General features: G+C 54.7%; 1 protein-coding gene across 3 annotated transcripts; it reads right to left on the reverse strand.

Moving 5' to 3' along the window:
- Positions 1–1149: 1149 nt before the first annotated feature.
- Positions 1150–19012, reverse strand: NUAK2 (NUAK family kinase 2). 3 transcript variants are annotated; one of them, XM_047705370.1, is made up of 8 exons: positions 18639–19012; positions 9346–9466; positions 6696–6847; positions 6307–6372; positions 4376–4495; positions 3656–3788; positions 2547–3236; positions 1150–1634 (listed from the first exon to the last, which is right to left on the reverse strand). In XM_047705370.1, the coding sequence occupies exons 1-8, from the start codon at positions 18882–18884 to the stop codon at positions 1489–1491; spliced, it is 1674 nt and encodes a 557-aa protein (XP_047561326.1). In that variant the 5' UTR covers positions 18885–19012; the 3' UTR covers positions 1150–1488. The 3 variants fall into 3 exon arrangements, with proteins under 3 accessions (XP_047561326.1, XP_047561325.1, XP_047561327.1); XM_047705369.1 differs by having other exon boundaries at positions 1491–3236; XM_047705371.1 differs by lacking the exon at positions 18639–19012 and adding an exon at positions 18269–18499 and having other exon boundaries at positions 1491–3236.
- Between the last annotated feature and the right edge of the window lie 6288 nt (positions 19013–25300).

Below are 25300 nucleotides of genomic sequence, written 5' to 3' on the forward strand. Positions count from 1 at the left end.
ATCTGAGCCAAAGGAAGACACTTAACTCACTGAGCTACCCAGCCACCCCCAGAGGCTAAGATCTTAAGTGCGGTACTGGGGACACAGCCATTGGCTTAGTCTTCCATGGAGCTTGGCGTACAAACAGGGCTTGACTCCAGAGCTGAAGGAGTAAGTGAGCCCAGCCAACTTCACAGCAGAGCTGCTTCTTGAGGGTAAAGACTCCCCGTTTTTCCGGACCTCCAAGATACCTGACGGCAGCACCCCGGGGTGGGGGGTCTTGCCTGTGCGACTTCTAGTTTGTTCTCGCATCTTGACCCCGTTGGTGGCCTGGCTTCCTCCCTTCTTCCCCACACTCCGCAACCGTGCCTGCCCCCCAGCTGTAGGGAGGAGCAGCGAAGGCCCAGATGGGGCTCCCTGGCAGGCACAGCGGGCTGGCAGGAGGACAGGTGTGCCATGGGCCTGACTGGGACTGGGGACGTTCCAGGGGCCAGTGAACGCCGGCCCGCTGCGGGGAGGGCAAGGGGGAGGGAGCCCGCCTGAAGCCGGAGCCAGCCGGCTGCCAGCCTGCCCTTTGTCCTTATCCTCCCTTTCATCCTGGCCCTCGGAGCCTGGGAGTTTCTCAATGGTGCTGGCGTTTGGGGAATGCTCCGCAGGGGGCTGAGAGGGCCGGCCCACAAAGGGGGGGGGCATTCCAAGCATTCTTCACTTCCCGGAGGAGGCGGGCGGCGAGGGGCCGGAGGGGTAGCAGCTGCCCGGCGCTGGAGGAAAGGGGATTTCTTTGGTGGGAGAGAATAAAGGTGGAGCGGGTGTCCTCTTGCTGCAGGGCACAGAGACGGCTGGGGAGGGGTGGGAGATGAGGGAGGGTGGGGACGGGCTGCAGAATCCACACCCCGACCTTCCTTTAGTGCTGCGGTCTGGAAGGGCAAACCAGGGTCCGTCCAGGGCTCCCCAACCTGTGCACTTAACGGGCCAGAACGGTGGAGGGCTGTCTCACCGGAGCCTCTGGGAGCTAAGAGCTGGGCTTTTGTGGTGGTTGTGTTCTCTGTGTGTGTGTGTGTTTTAAATGAAGCAGGTGCTCCAGTTCCCACCTGTGGCAGCCCAGGGGGAGCGTGGGTTAAGAGGAGGCCCAAAGTCTTCACACCACCTGCCCAAACAGAACAGAGGCTATTTTCCAATCATCGTTCTGGTTTTTAATGGAATGGTTCCTCCTGGCCACAGAGGAAGAGGCAGCATCAGGTAGACAGAGTCAGGGCGTGGAGCAAGGGAACAGGGGACGCCCCCCCCCCCCACCGTGCAGTGGGAAAGGTCTCCCTGTTCACAAAACGTAGACATCACAGTGGATTTTCCCAGAACATAGTATTCACATTATTGAAAACAGCCAGATTCCGTTTTTTCAAAGACAGAGAGCTGAACACATAAAAATAAATAAGGGCATTCCAGGGTCCGGAAAGCCCAGAGCCATTCTCAGTAGCAGGAGCAGCTTGGAGGCCAGAGAAGTTAGAGTCCTCAAGGTCCAAGGTGGGGTCCCGGGGAGTCCGGGCCCCGTGAGATGAAGTCCAATAGCAGCCTGAGCCTTTTCAAGTCTTTCAGATTCCTAGCAGCGACTCCGGGAGGCTTGGGCCGGGTTTGGAGGATGGGAAAGGGGAGAGAACCTTTGAGGAGATGGAGGTTGTGGCCTCTTACTGCGGAGATAAATAAGGAAGGGTACCCCCCTAGGAGACCATTCCCAGGAAACCCCGGGCACATGAGGGTTGCCACATTCCAGTTTCAGGGGCAGGTGGGGATGGGACCTGTACGGGAAGTTTCCATCCCCCGCCCTTGGCAGGCAGTCACCATGCACAAAACTTAGTGCAGGGAAGGAGACGGGCTGAGAGTGCTCTTTGCTGCCATCCGTGTCCCTACTGTGTGACAGGAAGGGGGCCACCTGGACTGGTCCCAGGCCTTCCCCTCCTCTCTCTCTACCAGCTTCCCCTCTACTGTCTTCTCCGTTCCACAGGACTGAGGACCTGGACCCTTGATGTGCCCACTTCCCATCCAGCCCTCTCCAGGGCTCCACTGCAAACCACCTCAGCCTTCCTGGCCAGGAGGCTAGTCTTGGGAGGCCAGGGATGTTGCAGTCCCTCAGGGTGCACCCGGCTGCATTTTAGAACCTGCCCAGGGCGGGGCAGTGCCCACCCCCCACCCCCCTCAGCTGAGCTTTGAGCAGACCCCCAGGGCCTGGCGGTAGGCCTCTGTCACCTCCTGGCAGTCGGTCAGGGAAAAGCAGCTATCCCCCAGGGGTTCCTGCCACCAGCGCCTCAGGCCCCTGCTGCAGGGGCCCTCTGTGGGGGGCTCCTCAAGCCCCAAGAGGTTGTCCACAGACACGCAGCCCCGCAGCAGGGGCTCGGGGAGCCGTTCAGGCAAGTCCAGCTGGTCGAATGACTCAGAGGACAGGATGCTGTCCTCACTCAGAGCCCCTGAGGGGCGGCTGGCCCGGGCCAGAGGGCGAGGGGAGGATGCCAGTTCATCCAAGGAGCCAAAGGTGCTGGGGGTTGGGAGTTCCAGGGCGGCACAGGAGAACTTGCCGTTGTGTTTGAGGATGCCTTTGCGATGGAGGGGTATCCCTGAGGTTTGGGGGCGCTTCTGCTCCTCGGAGTCCCCACTCACGAACACATCCCCCGCATCCAGGAGCTCCCCAGACTCACTGGGCTCAGGGGAGGAGTAGTAGCCAGATTCCCGCTGCCGAGACTTCTTGAGGATGCCCTTCCTGGGGAGCAGGGGCGGGGCCTGGCCGAGGTCTGCAGCGCCTGGGCTGGGCTCGGGCTCTTCCCTCGCCCCTTCCAGCGAGGGCAGTGGCTTCTTCTTGAGAATGCCCTTGGGCAGCTTGAGGTTGCCCCTGGCAGGGCGAAGGGCAGGGTCGTCCACGGGATCCCCCTGGAGAGATTGGGCCATGTCGTTCTCTTTGCGGGACTTCTTCAGGGAATGCTGGCGCTCCAGGCTGGGGGCGATGCTCCCTCCTCCAGGGGCGTGCTGCTTGAAGAAGCTGCAGACCTTGGCCCCGTTCTCCAGGAGCGGGCGGGAGGACCGCCGGAGCCAATCGGCCATGGAGGCCCGGCCGGAGTCGCTGCTGCCGTGCCCTCCCTCGCGCACAGCCTCCTGCTCCCCCACACGGGTGGCATAGCCCCAGTTGACCCACCAGTGACTGGCCACATCCTCCAGGGTGGCCCGGCGGGTGGGGTTCACCATTAATAGCCACCGGATCAGGCCACAGGCATCTGGAAGACAGAAGACGGGGGCCTCAGAGACTGGTAGCCATGAGAATGGGCCCCCTGCAGCCCCTCTCAGCGGTTCACCCCGATCTGCGCTGAGACTGCACACCCCATGTCAGATGTGTCCGGTCCCACCTGGGCTCCACAGGCCGGCTCCCCATAGCCTCCAGCCCCCTGGGACTGATGGCCCTTTTCTTCTTCCATCCCTCGGCCCCTCAGGACCAGGGCCCCTTCTTCAGCCTTGCTCTATGCACCAGAGAGCAGGGGTGCCCCTTCTCTCTCCGAGTCACAGATCCTGGAGGCAGAGAGCGGACAGCAGGTAGGGGGTAGGCCTCTTCCCTTCCCTGCCCCTGGCTGGCGCCTGCCTCAGGAATAAGGGACGGACCCTAGGGGCCTGGAGGATGACACCCAGGCCTCTCACTCACCGGAAGGTTTAGGCGGCTCCCGGTAGGACCCATTGCTGATCTGTCTCACCAGTGTCTTATGGTCCTGCCCATCAAAGGGCATGGTGCCGTGCACCAGGATGTACAGAAGGACACCCAAGGACCAGCTGTCCACCTAGAGAGGGAGAGAGAGAGAAAGAGGGTCAGCAAGGATGCCTGGATGTCACAGGCTGGAGGGCATCCAGCGACTCCAGAGAAGAAAGGGGTACACTCTGGAGAGCTCAGGGTGCCGGGGCATCCAAGGACCACCTCCCTCTAAGACCCAGGAGTAAGGATGGTGATGTTGTAGAGGGATTAAAGTTCAGGAAGAAAGGTGTTGTCCATCGCCTGCCCATAGGAGGGGCGGCCACAAATGAGAGCAGTGGTGAGGTCATCCCTTCCAGGCAGGATGGGGTGGTGGAGAGAAAGTGCACCTCTCCAGGGAACCCAGACGGATGCCAGGAAAGAGAATAGCAACTAGGAAGGTGAGGAGGCACAAAACCAGATGGGGATGGGGGGGGGGGGTCAGCAGGCTTCAGTTCTTAGCCAAGTTTCTGCTGCTCCCGCTAGGACCTGGCTAGTCCCTACTTTTGTGTGTGAAGGGTCGGGGTGGAGTTCTGTGCTCTGAAGAGGGGGAAGTACTGGAAAGCCAGCCCACCTCTCTCAGAAAACCTAGAGGCACTGGTCAGTGGCAGAGGCAGGATGCGGGCGGAGAGCACTCACCTCGGGGCCCGTGTAGGGCTTCCCGTTGACTATCTCAGGCGAGGCATACAGGGGGCTCCCGCAGAATGTCTGCAGGAACTTGCCGTGGTGGTAGAGGTTGGACAGCCCAAAGTCCGCGATCTGCGAGAGCAGGTCAAGCACAGGCAGGGGTCATGCCAAGGCCTGGAATGTTCTGCAGCTCTCAGCCCGGCCCTCTCCAGATCCCAGGGGAACCCAGGCCCTTGCAGGAGGTTGGATCAGTGAGGAATGCCTAGGCATGTAAAGGCTCCAGGGTCCTCCCTATTCCCCGGGCTCCTTTGCTCATGCTGGACCCCACTCCAGGGATGCCCCTTTCTGCCTAGAAACATCCTCCTGAACTGGCAAGCCCACCCCTCCTAAGACCTCCTTTTCCCGCAAAGCCCCACGGTTTCCAGTGGTCATCAGTCTGCCTCCTCACATTACTGTGTCGGCACCTTCCCTGGGCTCACCTCCTTCTGCCCCCACCCTTCCTGCAGCTCTCAGCACAGGTGGGACCCACGGATGGGACTCAACCGACACTAGTGACTGAAGGAGGGGTCGACCAGATGTAGGGAGAGTATCGCCTTCTCATGCCAACACCACGGCCCTCAGAAGCCAGCCAGCCCCATTAAGGATTTACCAGGCAAGGCTTGGCTGGCCCATCCCAGCAAAGGGCTCATCTCTGCCCGTAGCTGGGCAGGAATGCAGTGGAAGGGACCTGGGGTCACGTGGTATAGCTAAGATGCAATGGTGATGTCAGAACAAAGATCAGGTTGTGGTTAGAGCCCAGAGGAAGGAATCTTCTTTCAGGATTCCCTGAGCTGTCTGATACTGAGGGCTTGAGAGGCCCCAGGCCCATCTTCTCACTCCCCAGAGAGACCCTTTTCCCCAACTATCCTCAGACAGAAGCAGAGGCCAATGGCCTGCTGCTCCCCACCTCTTCACCCCCAGCAGAGCGCCATGTATGCCCAGGGTGGGGAGGGGCTGTTTATGAAACCCTGGCTCCTCGTTTATGGCTTTATTGGCCTCTTATCAAGCAGTTACCATTCGAAGCCCATAAAGAGGCAGATGATTGGTTGAGAAGGGAAAGTTCATGCCTGTCTGGTTCTGTGAGTTTCCTGGCTCTGGCTCCCCTCCCCCTGCTTAGCATCAAAGAAAGCCCCACCTGCTCCGGGAACTGGCTGGGTAAGGGGAATAAACTCAGTGTCAGGGGACTTCAGGGCACGGGTTCAAGGGCCACTGAAGGGAAGGGACTGTGTGTTGGGTTCAGGAAGAGTCTGAGGAGTGTCCTACGGCAGAGTCAGAGCCCGGCCAGGTACCTGCAGGGGCCAGCCCCAGTTATGTCCCCCTTCCAGCCTTGAGCTCTGAGCTGATGCCACCAGCACCTCTCAGACTTCAGCTTAACTACGTAGGCGTGGGAATTTGGCAGCTGCAGGAGGCAGAACACCGGTGCTGGGGTGCTTGGTTTATGGAGGGAAGTGCCAAAGGGCTACCAAATGGTAGCAGATTATGTGTGTGTGTGTGTGTGTGTGTGTTTGCATGCACAGGCAGGTGGGGAGAACTCAGGCCGTGGCCCTCTCTCCCTGCCAGGCCCCAGCTTGCATGCAAAAAGTTGACCCTAGATCTAGGCTCCTATCAGTTGGTTACGTCAAGAGCACTGGCCGGGGAATCAGCAGACCTTGGTTCTAGCCCAGATGCAACCACTCCCTTGCCATGGGACCTTGGGTAAGTCACCCCTTATCTTGAAGCCTTAGGTTTTCATCCACAAAACAAGGTACTGGGAAGGATGATGGCTGAGTTCCCTACTGGTACCACCATCTAAACCTGAGCTTCTAGAATCTCTGTGCGCTTAGAGATAGACACTTGGTGAGGAAACAGGGCAGAAAGGCTGGGGTGGGGTAGGGAGCTGCGAGAAACAAAGAAGAGGGCCTCACCTTAATATTTCCATTGGCATCTAAGAGGATGTTCTCCAGCTTGAGATCCCGGTGGACAACCCCATTCTGAAAGATGGAGGGAGGAAAGGGAGTCAGAGGGAGGTCTCCAAGAGGGACAGGAGGACATGAAGGCCTAGTCTGGAAAGTGAGGTCAACACAAAGGGGGCCCAGCTGGGGCAGCATGGGTAGGCTGGGAATGCCCATCTCGTGGGAATACAGGACCACGGATCACAGAGACTTCCACCCCTAGGAGCCACAGCCAGAGATGCCAACATCCCCAGGGCCCAAAGTCCAGATGAGTTTTGCCTCTGTTTGATCCCCTGTGGGATCCAGACAGTCCCCGAGCCCCAGAGACCCCCTCGGAACAGAGCTGGCAGAGGAGAGCTCACCATGTGGCAGTAGTGCACGGCGGAGACGATCTGTCGGAAGAAATGGCGGGCGTCCTGCTCACTGAGCCGAGGCCGCTCGCTGATATAGTCATATAGGTCGCCCCGGCTGGCATACTCCATGACAATCACAATCTTGCCGCTGTTCTCAAACACTGCAGCAGAGCAAGGTGGGAACTTCAGGCCATTCCAGAGTGCAGTGCTCCCAGTGGGGGTCACACACTCCTCCCCCTGCCCCAAGGCCAATAGGATCTTTCTGCAGGGCTATCTGCTCACGGGGTGGGGCAGGGGCAAGTAAGAGCGGGAACAGGGCTGCTGAAGCTCCCATCATTTTCCCGGAGCCAGGAGGTGAGGCCAAGGGAACTGGCTTATCCTTCCTCTCTTTGGAAGTTCAGGCTTTTGAGGATTCTTTCCATCTATCTATCTATTTGAGAGAGGGAGAGAGAGAGAGGGGAGGAGCAGAGGAGCGAGAGGGACAATCAGACTCTGTGCTGAGCGTGGAGTCGGACACGGGACTCAATCCCATGCCCCTGAGATTATGACCTGAACCCAAATCAGGAGTACAATGCTTAACCAACTAAGTCAACCAGGCGCCCCAGGCTTTTGAGGATCCTTAAGACCAGCCTGCAAATTCCCAGGAAGGCAGGGACATCAATGGATGAGAATGACAAGTCATGTCCTATGGTTCAGAATCTGCTACTTTGTGCCTGGGGACAGGTGGGCGAACCTTGTCCAGATACACCAGTAGGAATTCAGGTTTGGGGTTTGAATCCTGGCCCCCTCACTCACTAGCCGGGTGACCCTGGCAAGTTATTTAACCAGTGCGCCTCCATTTGCTCATCTGAAGAGATATAACGGTAAGCTCACAGGGCTGGGGAAGACATCGATAGAAGTCAGCGAGAACTCCGGGGCTCCTGAGCCAGGCTTGGGGTCCGACATAGCAGCAGGCACTCGACAAATAGTGCCTAGTGCTTGATTTATAATCCGCACCCTCGTGTGTGAACTTGGAAAACAACACCCATCATAACATTTGCTGATCTAGAGATCTGGTACCCTCAGCCCCTTTGACTTCCTGGCAATGAGCCCATCCCACCTCACATGCCTCTCAGGCTTGTCCTGGCTCCAGCTGCCTAGAAACATAGGGAAGGACTGGTTCGTCAAACTGGCTGGGTGTGCGTCTGAGCATGTGTGTCTGTGACGTTGCCATAGGAGTCTGTCTTGCTGATCCAGCCCCAGAGTTGCTGCTGTCTAGCCTGGGAGAAGGAGCTGAGAGAGGCGGCTTCTTCCCAAGGAATCCCCGGTGCCAGGTGACTGGACACAGGGCCAGGAGGACTGAGCTCTTCCCCTCTCCCACATGGGCAAGCGGTCCCAACCCACAGTGGCCCATTCTCCTGGGGATTACCCAAGTGAGACCCTACTCCTGTGGTCCTCCAGATGTCTGTAGGGATGCATGCCACCTTTGTGCCATGAAGAGCCAGCCAGGGTACATTCTGGAGAGCTGCTCGTTTCCTAAAACCGGAGCCTCCCCCTAGTCCGTATCTCCTGAACACTGGGGCAAGCTGGGGATGGTTGGCCTGTCCCACAGTAACTGGGACACCCCTGCCTACAATCATGGAATCTGAGGGGCGGGAGAATCCACATCCTAAGCTTTAAGACTCAGGTCCCAGATGTAGCTTGGAGGGATGGGTGTGGGGGAGAAGTTACTCTCTCTGTCCAATCACCAAGCTCAACCTGGCTTAACCGACACTCTGTCATCTACCCACACTTCCCTGGGGGAAATACAAAGAGCTACAATTAGCCTTCTCAGCCACTTGCTGGGCTCCTTGTGGAGCTCTGGCCATGGGGCCACGTCAGTGGCTCTGCCCTTAGTCTTCCTATGGACAGAACCCAAGAAAGACTTCTCCCTTACTTCCCACCAGGAATATTCAGACAGAGGGCAAAGCCACAGGCCTCTTCCCCTCCCTCCTGGGGCTACCGCTACCCCTGGTTTCCCATCTCACTGATATTATGTAAAGGCTGGAAGCAGACGAGTGTGGGTAGGAGTAGGCTCCCCCTCTTTCCCTCGTCACCCTCTCTTGCTCACTTTGTTGTCTGGGTCACAGGGAACAGAGCCGGTGGGGTGGGAAGGCGACACTGATGTCAGAGCAAGAGGAACCTAAGAAAGATGAGGAAAGGTGGGAGCTAGGCCCATGGCAGGAATGATTCAGAGTCTGGGGCAGACTGTAGGAGGCCTGGCTGTCGGGACCTGAGACAGGTACAGGTCTGTGTGCGCGCCAGCCTCCCCCAGGATGCTGGGGCTCTCACTGGGTTGGGGAGGTAGTGTTCCATTATGGAAACCCTAACAATGACAACAAGAAAGCCTACAATCTGTTGAGTTCCTCCCGTAAGCTGAATCCTCAGTGACATTTAATTTCATCTTTGCAGCTCCCCCGTGACGTAGGTGGGATGGGCCCGTTTGACAAATGAGGAACAGAGGCCTGCCCAGAGCCTAATTAAATTAGTTGTCCAAAGTCCTACAGCTGGGTTTCAAATCCATCTTTTGTCCAACTCTAAAGCCTGTGTCTTTTTCACTTCTTTGTGTTCTCTGTCCTGACGGCTCCTACACACGCACGCATGCATCCACACACTCTGCCTCGATGCCCTGCCTCTGTACCTTCATGGATGGCAATGATGTGGGGGTGGTTGAGTGACGACATGATCTCAATCTCTCGCCGAATGTGCATGAGGTCTTGCTCGTCTTTGATTTTGTCTTTCCGGATGGACTTGATGGCCACCTGGGAACAGAGAGTGCGGGAGCCTGAGGAGAAGGCTCTGGCACGTAAAGGCATCCCCAAGGATACTGCGAGAGCTCTACCCCTGGCCGCCTGCGGGTGCTACGTGCACCCAGAGCAGCCACTCCGTCCCACGCCCAGATAGGTGACAGAGAGGCTGGAGAACACCCGGGTTAGGTTAAGTCCACACAGCAGGAAGGAGTATGGGCTGGTGACCTTATTCAGAGTCCGCAGACGAACAAAGAAGGTACAACCTGCATCTGTAAGGCCAATGCTTTATGACTTAGAAAGCAAACCTACCATATGACACCGTGAAGACAAGGGTCGGCCTGGTTTTGCTCAGGACTGGATTCCTGATGCCACGCACGGGCCCTGAGCAAGCATCTGTCACTTCGTTACTAAGGCATTGGCCCTCCCAACCACCCGGGGAAGGAGGCCCAGGAAGTTTTGTGGTCCTCACTGACAGGTGGGGAAACGGGTCCGCGGAGAGGTTAAGTGACCTGCTCAAGGTCGTGCAGTGACGAACCGGCAAAAACAGGAATGAACTTTGAAAACATTATGCTAAGTGAAAGAAGCCGGACACACAAGTACAGATGGATGATTCTCCTTGTTTTCTTTTCTAAAGATTTTATTTATTTATTTGGGAGAGAGAGAGCACAAGAGAGAGGGAAAGGGAGCACAACCAGGGAGAGAGGCAGAGGGAGAAGCAGACTCCCCGTGGAGCAGGAAGCCCCGGGGATCACGACCTGAGCCGAAGGCAGAAGCTTAACCACTGAGCCACCCAGGGGCCCCTGTCTGATTCTCCATCTAGGAGGTAACCAGAATAGACAAATGCATGGGCAGAAAGTAGAACAGGGATTCCCAGGGTGGGGGGTGGTGGAGGTGGAGGGGGTGGGGAGCTATTGTTTCATGGGTACAGAGCTCCTGTGTGGAGTGATGAAAACATCTTGCAAATGGGGGGTGTGGATGTTTGCATGACATCATGAATGTACCTAATAGGTCACTGAATTATACCTTTAAAATGGGGAAAATGGTAAACTATATTTTTAACCACAAAAAAAACCATGAAAAAAACCCATACCAGTCCCTTCAGTCTAGGTAAGGTATGTTCCTCTCCTAGCAACAAACAAACAACCAGACAGTGAGAGTCCCCTGGGCTTTGCTGTCTCTTCTGCAAAGGTGAAAATACCATATAAGGATGGTGGGGGGAAGGGCTGGTAAGTGCGGTGGGTTCAGGAAGGGTGGGGTGAGGCGACAGGAAATGAAAGCAGTGCCAAGATGCCAGGCCAGTAAGCAGAACTCTTAGAGCCTGAGGAACCTCTGCTTTCTCTGCCCTGTCCCACTGAGCAGCCAGGGGGACAGAAAGAGGAGAGTGACAAGGGCCCTTCCCCAGCCTGGGGGAGAGGCAGGGGACCTGGGGGTCCTCCTCCTGCTGGCTCTGTTGCTGTCCCCGAGAGCAAGTCCCACCCCCTCTCAGAGCCTCGGTTGTCTTTTCTACACAACCACAGGCTGAACCAAGCCCTGTGAAGTGCTTTCTGGCTCTGAGGTGGGGCACCAGCCTTACACATGCGGGATTCGGGGGTGCCCTGAGGAGATGGGCGGGGGGGCCGGGTCGGGTGCCACAGGGCGGGGCAGATACTGATGAGTCCTGTCCAAGGACATGAACGGTAAATTCAAGACTTCCTCTTTAGGGGAGGCGGACCTGTTATGACCAAATGTGAAGGCCCAGACAGGGAAACCGGCTCCTCATTCCACGTCCCAGGAGGGTTGGCCTCCCCTCAAGGTTCAAAAGGAGACCACAGCTCCAGGGGAGGGGCCTCTAATCCACCCTTTCACAGGGCTCTGGAGGCAGACAATGGCTTCCGGCTGGCGGGGACCGGGCAGTGCTCCCCATCGGACAAGAATGCGGAACAGCCTTAATCCCATAAGGGGAGCTGCGCACTATGGCCGGCCGGGTCACCGCGGCAACGGGCCAGGGATGGCGTGCCCTCCGCCCCGCTCCTCCCCTGGGGCTGCATCCTTGAAAGAGGGGAGGCCCAGCTCCTGTGCCCTCCCTGAGCAGGGCAGGGAGGACAATGGCAGCAGGAGGGACCTGTCGCCATGGAGCCTTCTTCCCAAGATGCTGGAGAGGCCCACGCTGCAGCTGCAGGGGCTGGGGCGGGACAGTGGGGTGGGGGTGGGGGTGGGGGCGGCCCCTCAGGGGCTTTCTTCACGGACTGTCCCCTCTTCTGCTCCAAACCACCCCAATGAGCTAAGCAGAAAAATCTCCAGCTTAGAATTGGACAGGGGGGTGGGGATGGGGAGGAAGGGGCTTCAATTCTCCTTCAGCTTGCTGCACGGAGCCTGCGTACCCCTTTCTCCACACCTCTTCCTCTCCCCGAAGGGGAGATGTTACAGACTCGTTCTTTTCTAGAATTCTTTGTTTTTAAAAATCAGACAATAGATAAAGTCCTATGAGCTCTTCCAATAAAGAGCCATAAACCTTGTGTTAACAGATAGTAAAAAAAAAAAAAAAAGACCACATATAAGTCACATATCTAGATAATGAAACACACAAAACTATGCAGCAAGGAGAGGAATCATCACGGGCTTGGGGGGGGGGTCTCATAAAGACAAGGCCTAACAGAAAGGAGGTTCCAAAAAGAGGGTCTAAGCCATGCTAGGAGTCCCCAGGCCAGTAGAGAGTACAAATGTTGAACCCTGAGATCCATTTCTTTCAACTCTGGAAGCCTAGGATTCCTCGACGGGATTGGTAATCCTCAGTGAACCTCAGTGAACCTCAGTGAACCTCAGTGAACCGGTCCACCTTCCTGCAAACTTCCGTTCTGGCCTCAGGGAACTAGATCAAGGACCTTCCCCCAGCCCGACATCCTCCCCACCTCCAGTTACCCACAAGAGGTCCTAGGAGACCACAGCTGGTGGGCACTTCCTATGAAGGTAACAAGTTCTGTCATCAGGCCTCCGCTAGCCTCCAAGCGGGGTGACATACAAGAAGAATGATGTGTCACTGCCCTGGGGGGCCTGGGCCACTGTTCCCCAACCTATTCCTGCCCCACAGGATGGGCCCCTCACCATCTACTGGCTGGTCTGTCCAAGTAAAGGAGACAGAGAAACAGCTGGGGTCTAGAAGGCGCTCGGCATACAGAAAGCACTCAACAGCTGCTTACTGGTGAGCACAAATCACAAATCCGTAGTTACTGGCTAAGTCACTGGACTGATCCCCTGACCGATAGGATGGCTACCCAGATAAGGGGCGCCCGCGCAGCTCAGTGGGTTGAGCCTCTGCCTTCGGCCCAGGTTGTGGTCTCAGGGTCCTGGGATTGAGCCCCGCATTGGGCTCTCTGCTCAGCAGGGAGCCTGCTTCCCCCCTCCTCTCTGTGTCAAATAAATAAATAAAATCTTAAAAAAAAAAAAGAAAAAAAGATTTTCTGTCCTTCTTCCCAGGGGTGGGTGGAAAGTCAGCTTCAGTGACAGGACTGATTTGAGGGACCTTTGTTCTCTTATGCTAGTTGAGCCAACATTGTCTAAAATTAAAATACCCTAAGTAGAGCCAAGGAGGAGGGGAACAGTAAGCTGAACGGACCTCCCAGAGGTAGGAAGGCCACACGCCTAGAGAATCCTAGTTCATTCTGGTATAATTATTAATAGAGCCCTTCTAGGGGCACCTGGGTGGCTCAGTTCCTTAAGCATCCAACTCTGGATTTTGGCTCAGGTCATGAAGGCTGGGTTATGAGATCGAGCCCCGGCTCGGGCTCTGTGCTCATCAGAGAATCTGCCTGAGATTCTCTCTCCCTCCCTCCCTCCCCTCAACTTTTGCGCTCTCTCACTCTCTACCCCTAAATAAATAAAATCTTGGGGGAAAAAAAAAAAGCTTACCCTAATTAAAAAAAAAAATAGAACCTCGTTTATTCTGGTGGTGGGTTTTATGGCCCCCCTACTCAGTGGGGCAGGACACCCAGGCATGACAATTACATGATAATAGAAGTGTGAATGCCAGGTCAGTGGAGTGGGGGTCAAGAGCACAGGTACCTGATTCTTATTTGTCCCCATGGAACCATGCAACATGAGACAAGCCACTTAAATGATCTGGTTAACTGGTGTGGCTGGTTTTGATGTCCTCATCCAAAAAATGAAAGGGCATTTATTCTTCAAACACCCACTGAACACCTACTACGTGCTCGGTGCTATGCTAGGTGTTGGAGATTTAGACAAAAAATGAATAGTCCCTGCACCAAGGCCCTCAGTCTAGTGGAAGGACTGGAAATTAAACCTACTGTGATGAACAGGACAGTTGACGTCCCTGACTGCCCAGGGGCTCCAGGAGATCTCGAAGGATGAGTGGGGTTTGCCAAGCCAGAGGGGATAGGCCGGGGAGGGGCATAAAGGGCATTATAGGCAGAGAGAAAGGTTTGTGCAAAGGCCAGAAAGAAAAGAACCATTCACAAATGTGTACATCAAGACCTCTAATCTCCCTTCCAAACTCCAGCATTTTCTGCTGAGTTTCTTCAGAAGTGGGTCACGGGTACTCTGCCAGAAGGATGCTGGCCAGCGATTGGTTGGAATGAGCTTGTTCTGAGGTCCTGTGCTATGTCCGTGTTAACCTGCCTGGGCAAAAGTCTATAGATGCTGGCCCATTTTGTAAAGATGGCAGGACTAATCCCCCATCCCCTTTTGCAAATGGAAGAAGCACTGAGGTCCAGAAAGGTCCACTGACTTCCAAGGTTCCATGACACACCAAGGTAGAACCAAGATGGAAGGGTGTTGTCTGCAGAAGCTGCCGTATCAGGAGAGCAAAGTTCCTTGCAGGTGCCTTGCCTTGCCTTGGGCTCCCTGCCTCCCACCTTGGAGAAGGGAAGGCCTCAGCCCCTGCCTTGGGGCAGTACCTCCAGGCACCCATCACACTTAGAGGTCCACAAACACACCAGGGAGATGGGTGTTGGGGGCACAATTGGTTAGATGCTGCCTCTCCTGCAGGAACTCAGATGAAGAATAATCTGGACTCGGGAGACCATGGCGGAAAGGTCTTAGAAAAAGATGATCTAGAGGGGCTGGTTTCAGGTCCCAGGAGACGGGGTGCAAGCTGGGCATCTCCGGTCATAGCGATCACCAGGAGTCGGAGCCAAGATCCTTGACTCCTCTCTGGCCTTTCACGGAGCAGCTGCCATCTGGGAGACGGGGCAAGGAGCTGGAGGATGACCCATTTAGATAACGGAGGAGAGGTTAGGCTGGCCTGGGCTAGCCTGGGCAGAGTGGGGAGGGGTCTGGGGGTGGCTCACCAGCCCACCAAGCCCACCAGAGACCCAGGCAGAGAGCAGGAATGGGCTCCGGGAATGAGGGGGACCTGAGCTGCCTCCCCTAAGCACCAGGCTGTGCCTGCCCCCTCCTTGCCACCCTCCTGCCCACTCTGCCAGGTCGCCGGGCAAGGCGCTTCCCTGCCCAGCCCTCCTGTGTGGTTTGGCCACAGCCCAAGGACAAGAGTCGTCTGCAGCTGGAGCCTCCCTCTCTGCTGCTGAGCAGGCAGGTGTAGTCGGGCCTGGGAGGGCAGCGTCACACAGAAGAGGCCTTTGGCTCCTGGCCAGATGGAGCTGTTCTCTGGAGCAGGGGCCGAAGGAGAGACCAGGACTTTGAACAAAGCAAAGACCAAAGTGGTTTGGCTTAGGGAAGCGCAGCACAACCCATTCTCTTGCTCGAGGCAGCACAGACCCAGGACAGGGTACCCCAGGAGAGGGTTGGGCCTAGAGTCAGACAAGCCATCCCTGCTGGGATAATAACACCATGTGTGTCAGTTCCTGTGCTGAGCACTTGACCGATACCATCTTCTGTCATCCTCTGAGAGCCCCACAAGGTAGGAATTATCATAAGGCCCCCTCTATGGTCCGATCCTTTACTGACAGAGGAGGAAACAGAGATACACAAGAGGTCACAGAGCTAGTAAGCAAGAGAGTCCAGACTGGAACCCTTATGGTCTGACTCTGAGCTCCACAGCCTTCCCGACAAGGTCAAAACCAGGAATGTCGTGTAGTTCACTCATCCGGGATCCCTCATCAGAGTCAGCATGTGTGGGGGAGAGAGTTCATTCCCAGTGACTCTTCCCACCCTCAGCACTGCCTGGAGCTCTGGGAAAGGCGGCTTGTGCTCAGGGTTGGAATGACAAAGCACACCGAGGCAAGCCCGGGCTCAGCTCAAGGCTCAGAATTGGTCATCCATGGCCTGGGGTGGTCAGGTCAGGAGCCTGTGTTGCAGGGATGCCACTAACCAGCCACAAGACAAGTCCCACCCTCTCTCTGGGCCTCAGTTTCCCCATCTGTCAACGAAGGGATCAGATCATCTGGGTCATTATCAAACATTCTGACATCCCACGTAGCAGCCCAGCATATATAAGACACAGAAGCATCCCTGTTCCAGATCACTGTCCACTCGGACTCCCCTAATGTTGCTCATGGCACCCCCAGAGAGAAGCCAGCTGTGTGGACCATCCCAAAGGCTTTGGTGGATTCTAGCATTCCAGGGACCCCAGCAGGTGTTTTTCTTATGCTGAGAGGGGCGGTCAGGGGAGCTGGGGAGAGTCACAGTAGGAAATGTCATTTGGATCCTAGGAATGTACTGGGAGATGAGAAGATCCAGAGCAAATGTTTGTTTTTCCTTTGATACCCTCCTGGAGTAGCCATTAGTCCTGCCCACTCTCCCTTCCCTCTGCGCAGTCCCATCAGGGCCCTGCTAATCTCATCCAGGCAGGCTGGCAAAGGGAAATACGCAAGAAAGGTAGAGTCGGGATGGGAGTCACCCAGCAGGCCCTCCTCTGCCTCTAGCCCGCACCAACAACCTCCGCTCACTTGGAGGGATGTCAGGGGCCTTCTCATGTCCCTCTCCCTCACAGGAGATCCTGAGGCACCAGGTCAGCCTCTCTTAAGGGAGGACAGTGAAGAGGCAGGAGTGGGGGTGGGGTGAGGAAGAGGAGTCCTCTTCAGAAAGGAGAAACCATTAGCCCCGCAGGCTGCTACTCTCCAAGCAGGATGGAGACCCTGAGCAGGTTTCCAGCCAAAGTACAGGGTGGTCTGTGGATCCGGGTGGTTCAGAGCAGGCCCGGCGCCTACTGACCTTAGCTCCCCGCCCACAGCGAGAGGCAGGAGGCTGGGGAGTACCTTCTGAATTCTCTCTGTTCTGATGTAATAAGAGCTGGAATCCCTGCCTACAGTCACTGAGGTTTAAAAACTGAAAGCTGGTTTATCTCATTCCAGAATCAAAGAGATCTCTCTCTCTCTCTCTCTCTCTCTCTCACACACACACACACACACACTCAGGTCATGATTCTGATGGGATCTCAACTTCAATTTCAGTTTCCCAGTTTCTGGGCCACCCCAGCCCCCCAACTCAGTCTGTCCTCCAACAAGAGGCACATACGCTATTTTGTAGCTAAGCCCCTGACAAAGCCAGAGTCCAGGGGTCTCAAGCCTGGAGCCTCACTGGGCCCTCACACTTTAGAGAAAGAGAAAGAAAGGAAAGCCAGGAAGTACATGATTGCCCAATAGCTGTAGCCTGGCAGCAGGCGACTGGGGACAGGGCCAGGCCCTAGCAGAAAAAACGTACTCGGCCCTATTGATGAGGCCATAATCCACTCCCTCTCTCTAGCATCCACTCTCCTTCACCAATGAAATGACTTATTGAATTTCAAACCAGTTACTGAGAAAGCAAACAATCTGGGGAGGCGACTGTTCCCGCAGCTCATAGGGTAAACCATGGACACACACACACACGCACACACGTCTCATAACCAGCACCCAACAGAATTTTGCAAAGGAGTCCCTAGACCACCTGCCCCCAAAAGCTTGTTAAAATGCCAATCATGAAGGGGAGGCAGCAGGGTGGGGGTGGGGGTTGTGTGTCTGGGTGTCTCAGTCGGTTAGGCATCTGCCTTTGGCTCAGGTCATAATCCCAGGGTCCTGGGATGGAGCTCCGCATGGTTCAGCAGGGAGCCTGCTTCTCCCCCTCCCTCTGCTGCTCCCCCTGCTTGTGATCTCTCATGCTCTCTCTGTCAAGTAAATAAATAAAATCTTAAAAAAAAAAAAAATGCAGGTTATCTGGCCCCATCCCAGACCTTTGGAATAAAATCTTCTGGATGTGGAGCCAGACAGTATTTCAAAAAAAGTATTTCAAAAGAAGCACCCCAGGTGATTCTTAATGCATGTGAAACATGTTTGTTAACTAACTCTTGGCAAACTTGCTACCCTTTCAGGATTTGCCTTTCCACATACAAATATCAGTTCTCACTGCAGCTTCTGTGTATCGGGATCAATTTAAATTCACATTTGTACCTCATTCAATCCTCATCACAGCTTGGGAGGGTGGTTGTGGGGTTTTGTTTTGTTTTGTTTTTGTGGTTTTTTTTTTTTTCAGTTTTACAGAAGGGGAAACTGAGTATAGAGATAAAATAAATTGCTCAAGCTCTCACAAATCACGATTACTATCATTGCTACTACTACCCACGTCCTCTGCCCCCACATTGACTGGACATCTTTCTGAAAAGGTCCCAAACCCAAAGATATCTTGGGACACAGTAGACTTTGCACCAGAGCCTGGTTTCACATTTCCCAGAATAAAAACACCCATCCTAATGAAACTTGGAGTTAGTTTTAGAGCTGGAAAGGACCTAAGTGTCAAGCCCATCTCCACCCCAGCCCATCCCATCCCACCCCAGCGCAGCTCCCCACGGGAGGCTGGGCTGCCAGAGTATAAGAGCTAAGTCGAGGAACTGGACCTCACACAAACTGGACCTCATCCCAGCACACACTCATCTACTAAACTCACACTAAGATCAGACACCTTCTACTTCCTCTTCCATTCCACTCTTCTGGATGGCATGCTTCAAGCAACATTCAACTTAAGTCTCATCTTCTGTAGGGAGTCTTCTCGTCCCAAGACAGGACACTATGCATCTTCTCTGCACCCTGCACCGGCCATCCGCCTCACTAACTGGACAGTCCTCGTATGCTGGCTAGTGCTGGGGTTCTCAGGTCCAACGCATGCCTCATCCCCGGCCCCCACCACACGCGCGCGCGCTGCATGTTGGCCACTCCGCGGAGGAGCGCACGAGCCCCCGGCCCAGCCTGCCTGCAGCCCTCACCGTCCGCGGCCAAGCCCCGCGCCCAGCAGCTCCGCGAGAGGGAGTCGCACTTACCAATCGCCCCGAGCTCTCCCGCGCCTTCTTCACCTTCCCGTAGGTGCCCTTGCCCAGGGTCTCGAGGAACTCGTAGCGGTGGCGCAAGTTGTGCTTGTGGTGGTGTCGCTTCACCGCCTGCTTCTTCATCTGGGGCTTGGGCGACTTGATGAGCCCGTCGGTCAGGGGCCGGGCCAGCTCGGCGGTCAGGGCGGGGGCGGCCGAGGGAGCCGGGCCGGGGCGCCGGGGGAAAGCCAACGGCTCCATGGCGGCCGGGAGGCGAACGAGGGCGCAGGGGGGGAGCCGGCTGCGCGGGGAGAGCTAGAGTCCGAGGTACACGACCCGCAACCAGGCGGGGAAGCGGCAGCCGCACAAAAGCGCGCGGCAAGTCGCGGCGTTCCAAGTTGTTATAAACGCTCGGAGCCCTACCCCCCCGGCCACGCCCCCCGCGCGCCCATTGGCTTGCTCGCCGGCTGTATGTGACCAGGGCCGCGCGCATTGGCTCGCCCGGGCCTCCGGCCCCGACTCCTCCCCTCGCCGAGTCTGCTGAAGGTGTCAAAGGAGCCACCCCCCCCCCCCCCCCCCGGCTGGGCCCCAGAGGGAGTGGCTTTGCGGAATAGGAGACACCAGCGGAGTTTGCTTGGCTGGAGGGTACTACTGGGGTCTAGAACTTTTGAGCGGCCCTGGAACTGCTGTTCTTGCCTCCGAGTGGCACTCTGTCCTGGTTAGAGACACCTGTGGTCCTTCTACTGTACTGTGATCTGTTACCGAGGGGCAACTGACAGTACTAGAAGTATTATTTCTCCATCCTAATTTGCATCTCTCATGCCAAAATCTACTAAGTCACTTGACCACTTCTTTCAGTCCATAAGGAGGAAGGGGGGAATGGAGTGGGATAGAGGCAGACTCCAAAGTAGTGGGACAGCTAGTGGAGAGATGTTCCTGGGTTCTGAGTTCACTCGTCTTCAGTTAGATCAACCCTAACTGGATCCCAGAAATGTGGTTCTGGAAAGTTCTTACCTATTCATCAAAGAAGGCTTCTAGGATTGAGAGGCTCCTTCAAGATGACATGGTATTTATGAAGTGTTGGAAGGAGGTGGAGTAAGGCAAAGGGAAATATTCATTCATTAAAAAATGCATTACATGGGGCACCTGGGTGGCTCAGTGGGTTAAAGCCTCTGCCTTCGGCTCAGGTCATGATCTCAGGGTCCTGGGATCGAGCCCCGCATCGGGCTCTCAGCTCAAGCGTGGAGCCTGCTTCCTCCTCTCTCTCTCTGCCTGCCTCTCTGCCTACTTGTGATCTCTGTCTGTCAAATAAATAAATAAAAATCTTTAAAAAAAATGCAGGGGCGCCTGGGTGGCTCAGTGGGTTACAGCCTCTGCCTTCAGCTCAGGTCATGGTCCCAGAGTCCTGGGATCGAGCCCCACATCGGGCTCTCTACTCCTCAGGGAGCCTGCTTCCTCCTCTCTCTCTCTGCCTACTTGTGATCTCTGTCTGTCAAATAAATAAGTAAATAAAATCTTTTTTAAAAAATGCATTACACTCCTATCATTTAACTTGTGTTCCCTAAATCTGTATATAAATGCCCACTCATAGTTTTCCTCTTGTGATTCTGCAGCCAGGAGGACTGGTGGTAGATCTTGAGATTTAGCTTGGTATTTAAGGCCTGGAACACTAGGCCTAGAATCCCCATTCTGAGTGTCACTTAGAATGAAATGAGAATATCCACAGGCTCTCCTCCTTCCTCTAAATGTGAAGTGTAATAGGGAGAAAGAGACATTTCCCTTGAGTCTTTATGCTAACCCAATGTTTTGAAGTGGGTCTTCTTTTGCCAAAAGCTGTACAGCCATACAGAGAAAATGGCAGAGCTGGGATTCGGACCCCCCACAGGAGGATTGTGTCTCCAGCTGCGTATTCAGGACAAGCTGAAGAGCAAGAAGGACTACATCCCCAGTGACTGGATTTTATATTTAGTGTCTGCCCGGTTTCCTCCTTCCACTGATCCTTTGATCCTTTCTAGTGTGAGTTAGGGATGGAGAATGCTTCCTTTGTAGCGGGAGAGGATCCGCTTAGGAGGAAACCAACTTCCCTTCCCCAAATCTGGGGGGCCACGAGAGGTAGCCAATTTGTTATTCTTCCTCTACCAGCCTCCCTTCTTGTTCTGAGTCGTCTGCCCAAATAGAATGAGGCCCAGGTACCAGTCCCCCTGACCTGCTGTTCCTTTCTCCCCTGAGATCCCCTTCCATCCTGGGATGGAAGTTAGCTGGGCCCATCCCGGTGGATTAGGGTCCTTAAGAAGAAGCAGGTGTAGTATTAGAGCAAGCACAGGGCCCTGAGTTCTAGTCCCGCTGACACCAAGCAGTTCTGTGGCCTTTTACCAATCACTTACTCATTCTATAAATACTGGTGCCTGCTAGATGCTGGATATTCATGACGGTGATGAGAAGGTCATGGTCCCTGCCCTCAGAGAAGTCTGTCTAATGAGAAATAAACAAGCCAATCCTCGACAGAGGAAGATGTGCTCAGGATGGGAGAACAGAATGCCCTTGGGGTGTATAACAGGAGGGAGCCTTTGGCCCAGACAGGATGAGGTTGTCAGGCGAAGTTTCCAGCAGACAGGGCCTACTAAACAGAGACCTGAAGGGTGGGAGACAATTAGCCAGATGCATCAACACCTCCTCATAAATAAGATGGAAGAATGATCCAAATGAGTCTAAGACTCCCTTTCAGGCTTCATCTAGACTCCTACAAATTCTTCCAGATACCCCCAATACTACTAATGCACCGCTAGGCACAAAAAAAGGTGCTTGGTCAATGTTTATGAACCAAAGGAACATATGTATGATGGAATTTGAAGACTAAATGACCGGAATGTGAATCCTTATTTAGGGGGCAAGTCATGCATGATCAAAGAGCCCAGAGAAAAGAAATCTGCCCTGTTCCAGCCAGGGGCCCCCTGGTGGCCCCTGAGGGACTAAAGATGGTAGTGATGAGTGGACCAGGTTGTTGTCTGTCCACAGAGACAGCGGAGGAGGCAGACGCAGACTGAGAAAGAGCCAGAACAGCCTGTGACTAGGAAATGTGGTTCACTGCTGAAACTCAACTCTCAGACTCCTTACAGGGAAACCTGGTCTGTCGCAACAGAGTGATAATTCCCTGACAGGGCATCTGATTGTAGCTGGGGCCTCAGCGGCAGCAGATTTCAGAACATTCCTGGGTCATGTGCTTGGATGTGGCTGGAAAGCTGGGCTGAGCTGGGCCATAGTAATCCTGCCTGCCCCAGGGTCCCCTCCTGGGAAGGGGAAGCCTGGCCCCCTCACCCCCATGTCCTATCACTGATTGCTGTGTGAAGGGCTCCGGGGATAACCATTCTTTGGGCCACATCAGGCAAGCAGTGAGAAACAAGTGTCTGTCCCAGTCCCTACACACCTCACCACCTGTGTGCATGCATGTCTGTGTGGGTTGGAGACTAGTAAAAACAGATGTTCATATGGCTTAGAGTAAGGACTTTTGTGGGGTGTGAAGTGAAGGGTGCTGGCGGGAGGGCAGGTGAGGAGCACCAAAGCCATATTTTGGGGGTGAGGGGTAAAGCATTTCTTCTGAAAAAGAAATACATTTAAAATGAGCCTTGAGGGGTGACCCAGAATTAGCTCTCTACTGTCAGGAAGTATACAGTTTAGTAAGGGAAATGAGATGAATGCACAGTTTATCCTATAACCCAAGGCAGAAAGTAGGAAGGACCTCAAGAGAAGTACAGGATGCCATGGAGGCTGGAAGGATGGGTCCTGCTCGGCTCAGGGATTTGATGGAGGACCTTAAAGGGAGAAGTGTGGGGAAAGGCCCTCAGGGATGAAGTGGAGGTGGGTGGGCAGAGGTGACACTGAGTGTGTGTGGAGGGGCTGGGGTGGGACGGCAGCAGAGTAGAGAAGGGCCAGCCAAGCACTCTACATCAGATGAACTTTAGGGGGTACCCAAGCCCTAGAATACCTCCTCTTTTGGGATTTACTTCCATATTAATACCTGAACCCATCTTTTCTTTGGGAAAAAGCCTGCTGCAGGCCGGAGGACCCTTCCAGCCTGAGACCTTAACCATGATATTCCCTTTCCCTGGAGCCCCGAGACAGGTTACAGCTCCCCCAGATGGTGGACAGTATGGCCTTGAAGGTGTTGCCCTTCCCCTGCCTGGAGCTGGTGGAATGGTCTGGATAAGATCCTGTGAGTTACGGGGCGCCTGGGTGGCTCAGTGGGTTAAGCCTCTGCCTTCTGCTTGGGTCATGATCCCAGGGTCCTGGGATCTGGGCTCTCTGCTCAATGGGGGGGGAGGGGGGCTGCTTCTGCCTCTCTCTCTCTGCCTGCCTCTCTGCCTACTTGTGATATCTGTCTGTCAAATAAATAAATAAAATCTTAAAAAAAAAAAAAAAAAGATCCCGTGAGTTAGAAGTGGCTCTCCAAGATTAGGAGGTGGGAGTCCAAAGAGAGGATTATAAATTCTAAAGTGGCTGGCAAATTAGGATGCCTGACTCAATGCTGCTCTCTACTGGCCAACTTAAGCCTAGCAAACTGTACAGGACGCCCAAAGCTCTGACCCCAAGCTTTGGTCTTCTTAGGTAATTATTCCTTCAATGAGCCAATCACTCCATTCATCCATTTGTCCATTCATTCATTCATTCATTCATTCAACAATGACAATAATAGGTAGAAAAATATCTAACATTTATTGAGCCAGCCCTGGTTCTGTCCTAGATATGGTGTCCTGCCCAAGGCCACCCAGCCCTGATGGGGAGTAACAGAGCTGAGAGACTAACCCTGTGGGTCCAACACGGCAGCTTGAGCTCCTAAGGATGGTATTGCTTTGTGGTGCCCAAATGGGCTCTGGAAATACAAGTTGGAACTAATGAGCTCCTTACAATCTAAATTTTGGAAACCTTACCAGGAATTTGGGGGAATCGTGCGCAGCAAACACTGAAAGCGGTCCCCCAGGCTATCAATTACAATGGGAAATTGAGTCTTATTCACAGATGAGGCCTGGGAGGGACTTGACCCCAGATCTTCTCCCTGAGACGGCTTGCCTGTCTCCTGCCTGGAGCCACGGGAAGAGCTCAGGGAGGTGAAGAGTCAGGGGTCCTGGGTTCCAGCAACTCTTTTAACCACCAACGCCCCCATTTGGGTCACGGCCAACGGCTTTCTCTCTCGGGAATGTTTCCTCATCTCTAAAAAGAGATTTGGATAAACCAACTCTGTGTTTCATTTCAGCTCTGCTGGGACTCCTTGGCTATATCTAAGGAAGGACAAATTACAAATCTCCATCCCTCCCCTTCTTTTGCCCACCTCGCAGGTGATTCCATCTCTACAATCAGGGGCTCCATTCCCTTTCCCAGCCCCAGACTGGAATGATGTTTTGGCTCCGGGATCTGCAACCCAGGCTCCAGGTTCTGCTCTCCCCCGCCCCTAACTATGACTGTTGGCAACTCTGTGGGCGAGAATTGTTGTTGCTGGCTTCACAGCTCACACGCTGCGTGCTAGCCGCTGTGTACATGAATTCCATCCTCGCCACAGCTCTAGGAAGCGGGTGTTGGCGTATGATTCCCCCCATTGCACCGAGGAGGAAACTGAGACACAGAGAAATTCAAGAAAAGCTGGCAAGTAGTGGAGCCAGCCCGGAGCTCAGGCCATCTGGCTTCAGAAACAGATCTCTTAGCCCTCCTACTTCAGCTCAGAGAGAATACTTGATTTGCCCAGAGTCTCAAATAGACTGTGGCCCTCTATGTCATAGTTTCCTCAACCTGAAATGTGCCTCCTGATGGCCTTGTGGGCTTTCTGTGGGCCGAAACCATGTGAAGGGGCCAGATTGATGATTTCCTATGTCTGCTTGGGGTTTCGCTGAGCTCCGGTGCTCTCAAGTCTCCTCCCCCCAGTTCTGGCAGAGATCCCTGTGCGAGTGCAGGCTGTGACAACAAGGGGCTTATCAGACTCCCTGAGCTACAGCTGATCTGATCTGGGTCGCAGGACTGGTAAGATAAGCACTGAAACTGCCCAAGGCGAGAGCTGTGTGCTCGGGGAAGGGAGAGAGGAGCCTGCCTCGGTGGCAGTGGCGGGGGAGAAGAGGAAGAGCCTGGGGATTACTCTCAGTGCTGATTCTGTGGCCTGAACAAGGATATTCTGGGAGTTAGGGGGTAGAGTGGGTGGCTGTTTGTGTAGACTCATTGCAGGGGTTTTAGGCAGGGTTTTGGAAAGGGTCTTCCTATCCTGTTGTTGATGGCAAAACGAAAAGATCTTTCTCTTTTGCTGCCCCTCATTCCTATGTCCTTTTCTCAGTCTCGGAGCCTGTATAACACCCATAACCGTGGGGTTTGCAGGCAGGAGGGGGGGCACCTATGCTTAGGACTGGGGTAAAAGTATTAATGGGATTCATGCATTGGGCAAGCACCCAGTCACTAGGTACTTTCCACTAATTCTGCTGTGCTGTTGCCTTAGTCATCGGAGAGCCTGATGGACTGAGATGGGACAGAAGATATAAAAATAAGAGATGCCCCGGTGGCTCAGTAGTGAAGCATCAGCCTTCGGCTCAGGTCATGAATCAGGGTCCTGGGATGGAGCCCCGCATCTGGCTCTTTGCTTAGTGGGGAGTCTGCTTCTCCCTCTCCCACTGCTCGCTGCTCCCCCTGCTTGTGCTCACTCTGTC

Source organism: Lutra lutra, chromosome 15, assembly GCF_902655055.1.
Source record: "Lutra lutra chromosome 15, mLutLut1.2, whole genome shotgun sequence".
NCBI lineage: Eukaryota > Metazoa > Chordata > Mammalia > Carnivora > Mustelidae > Lutra > Lutra lutra.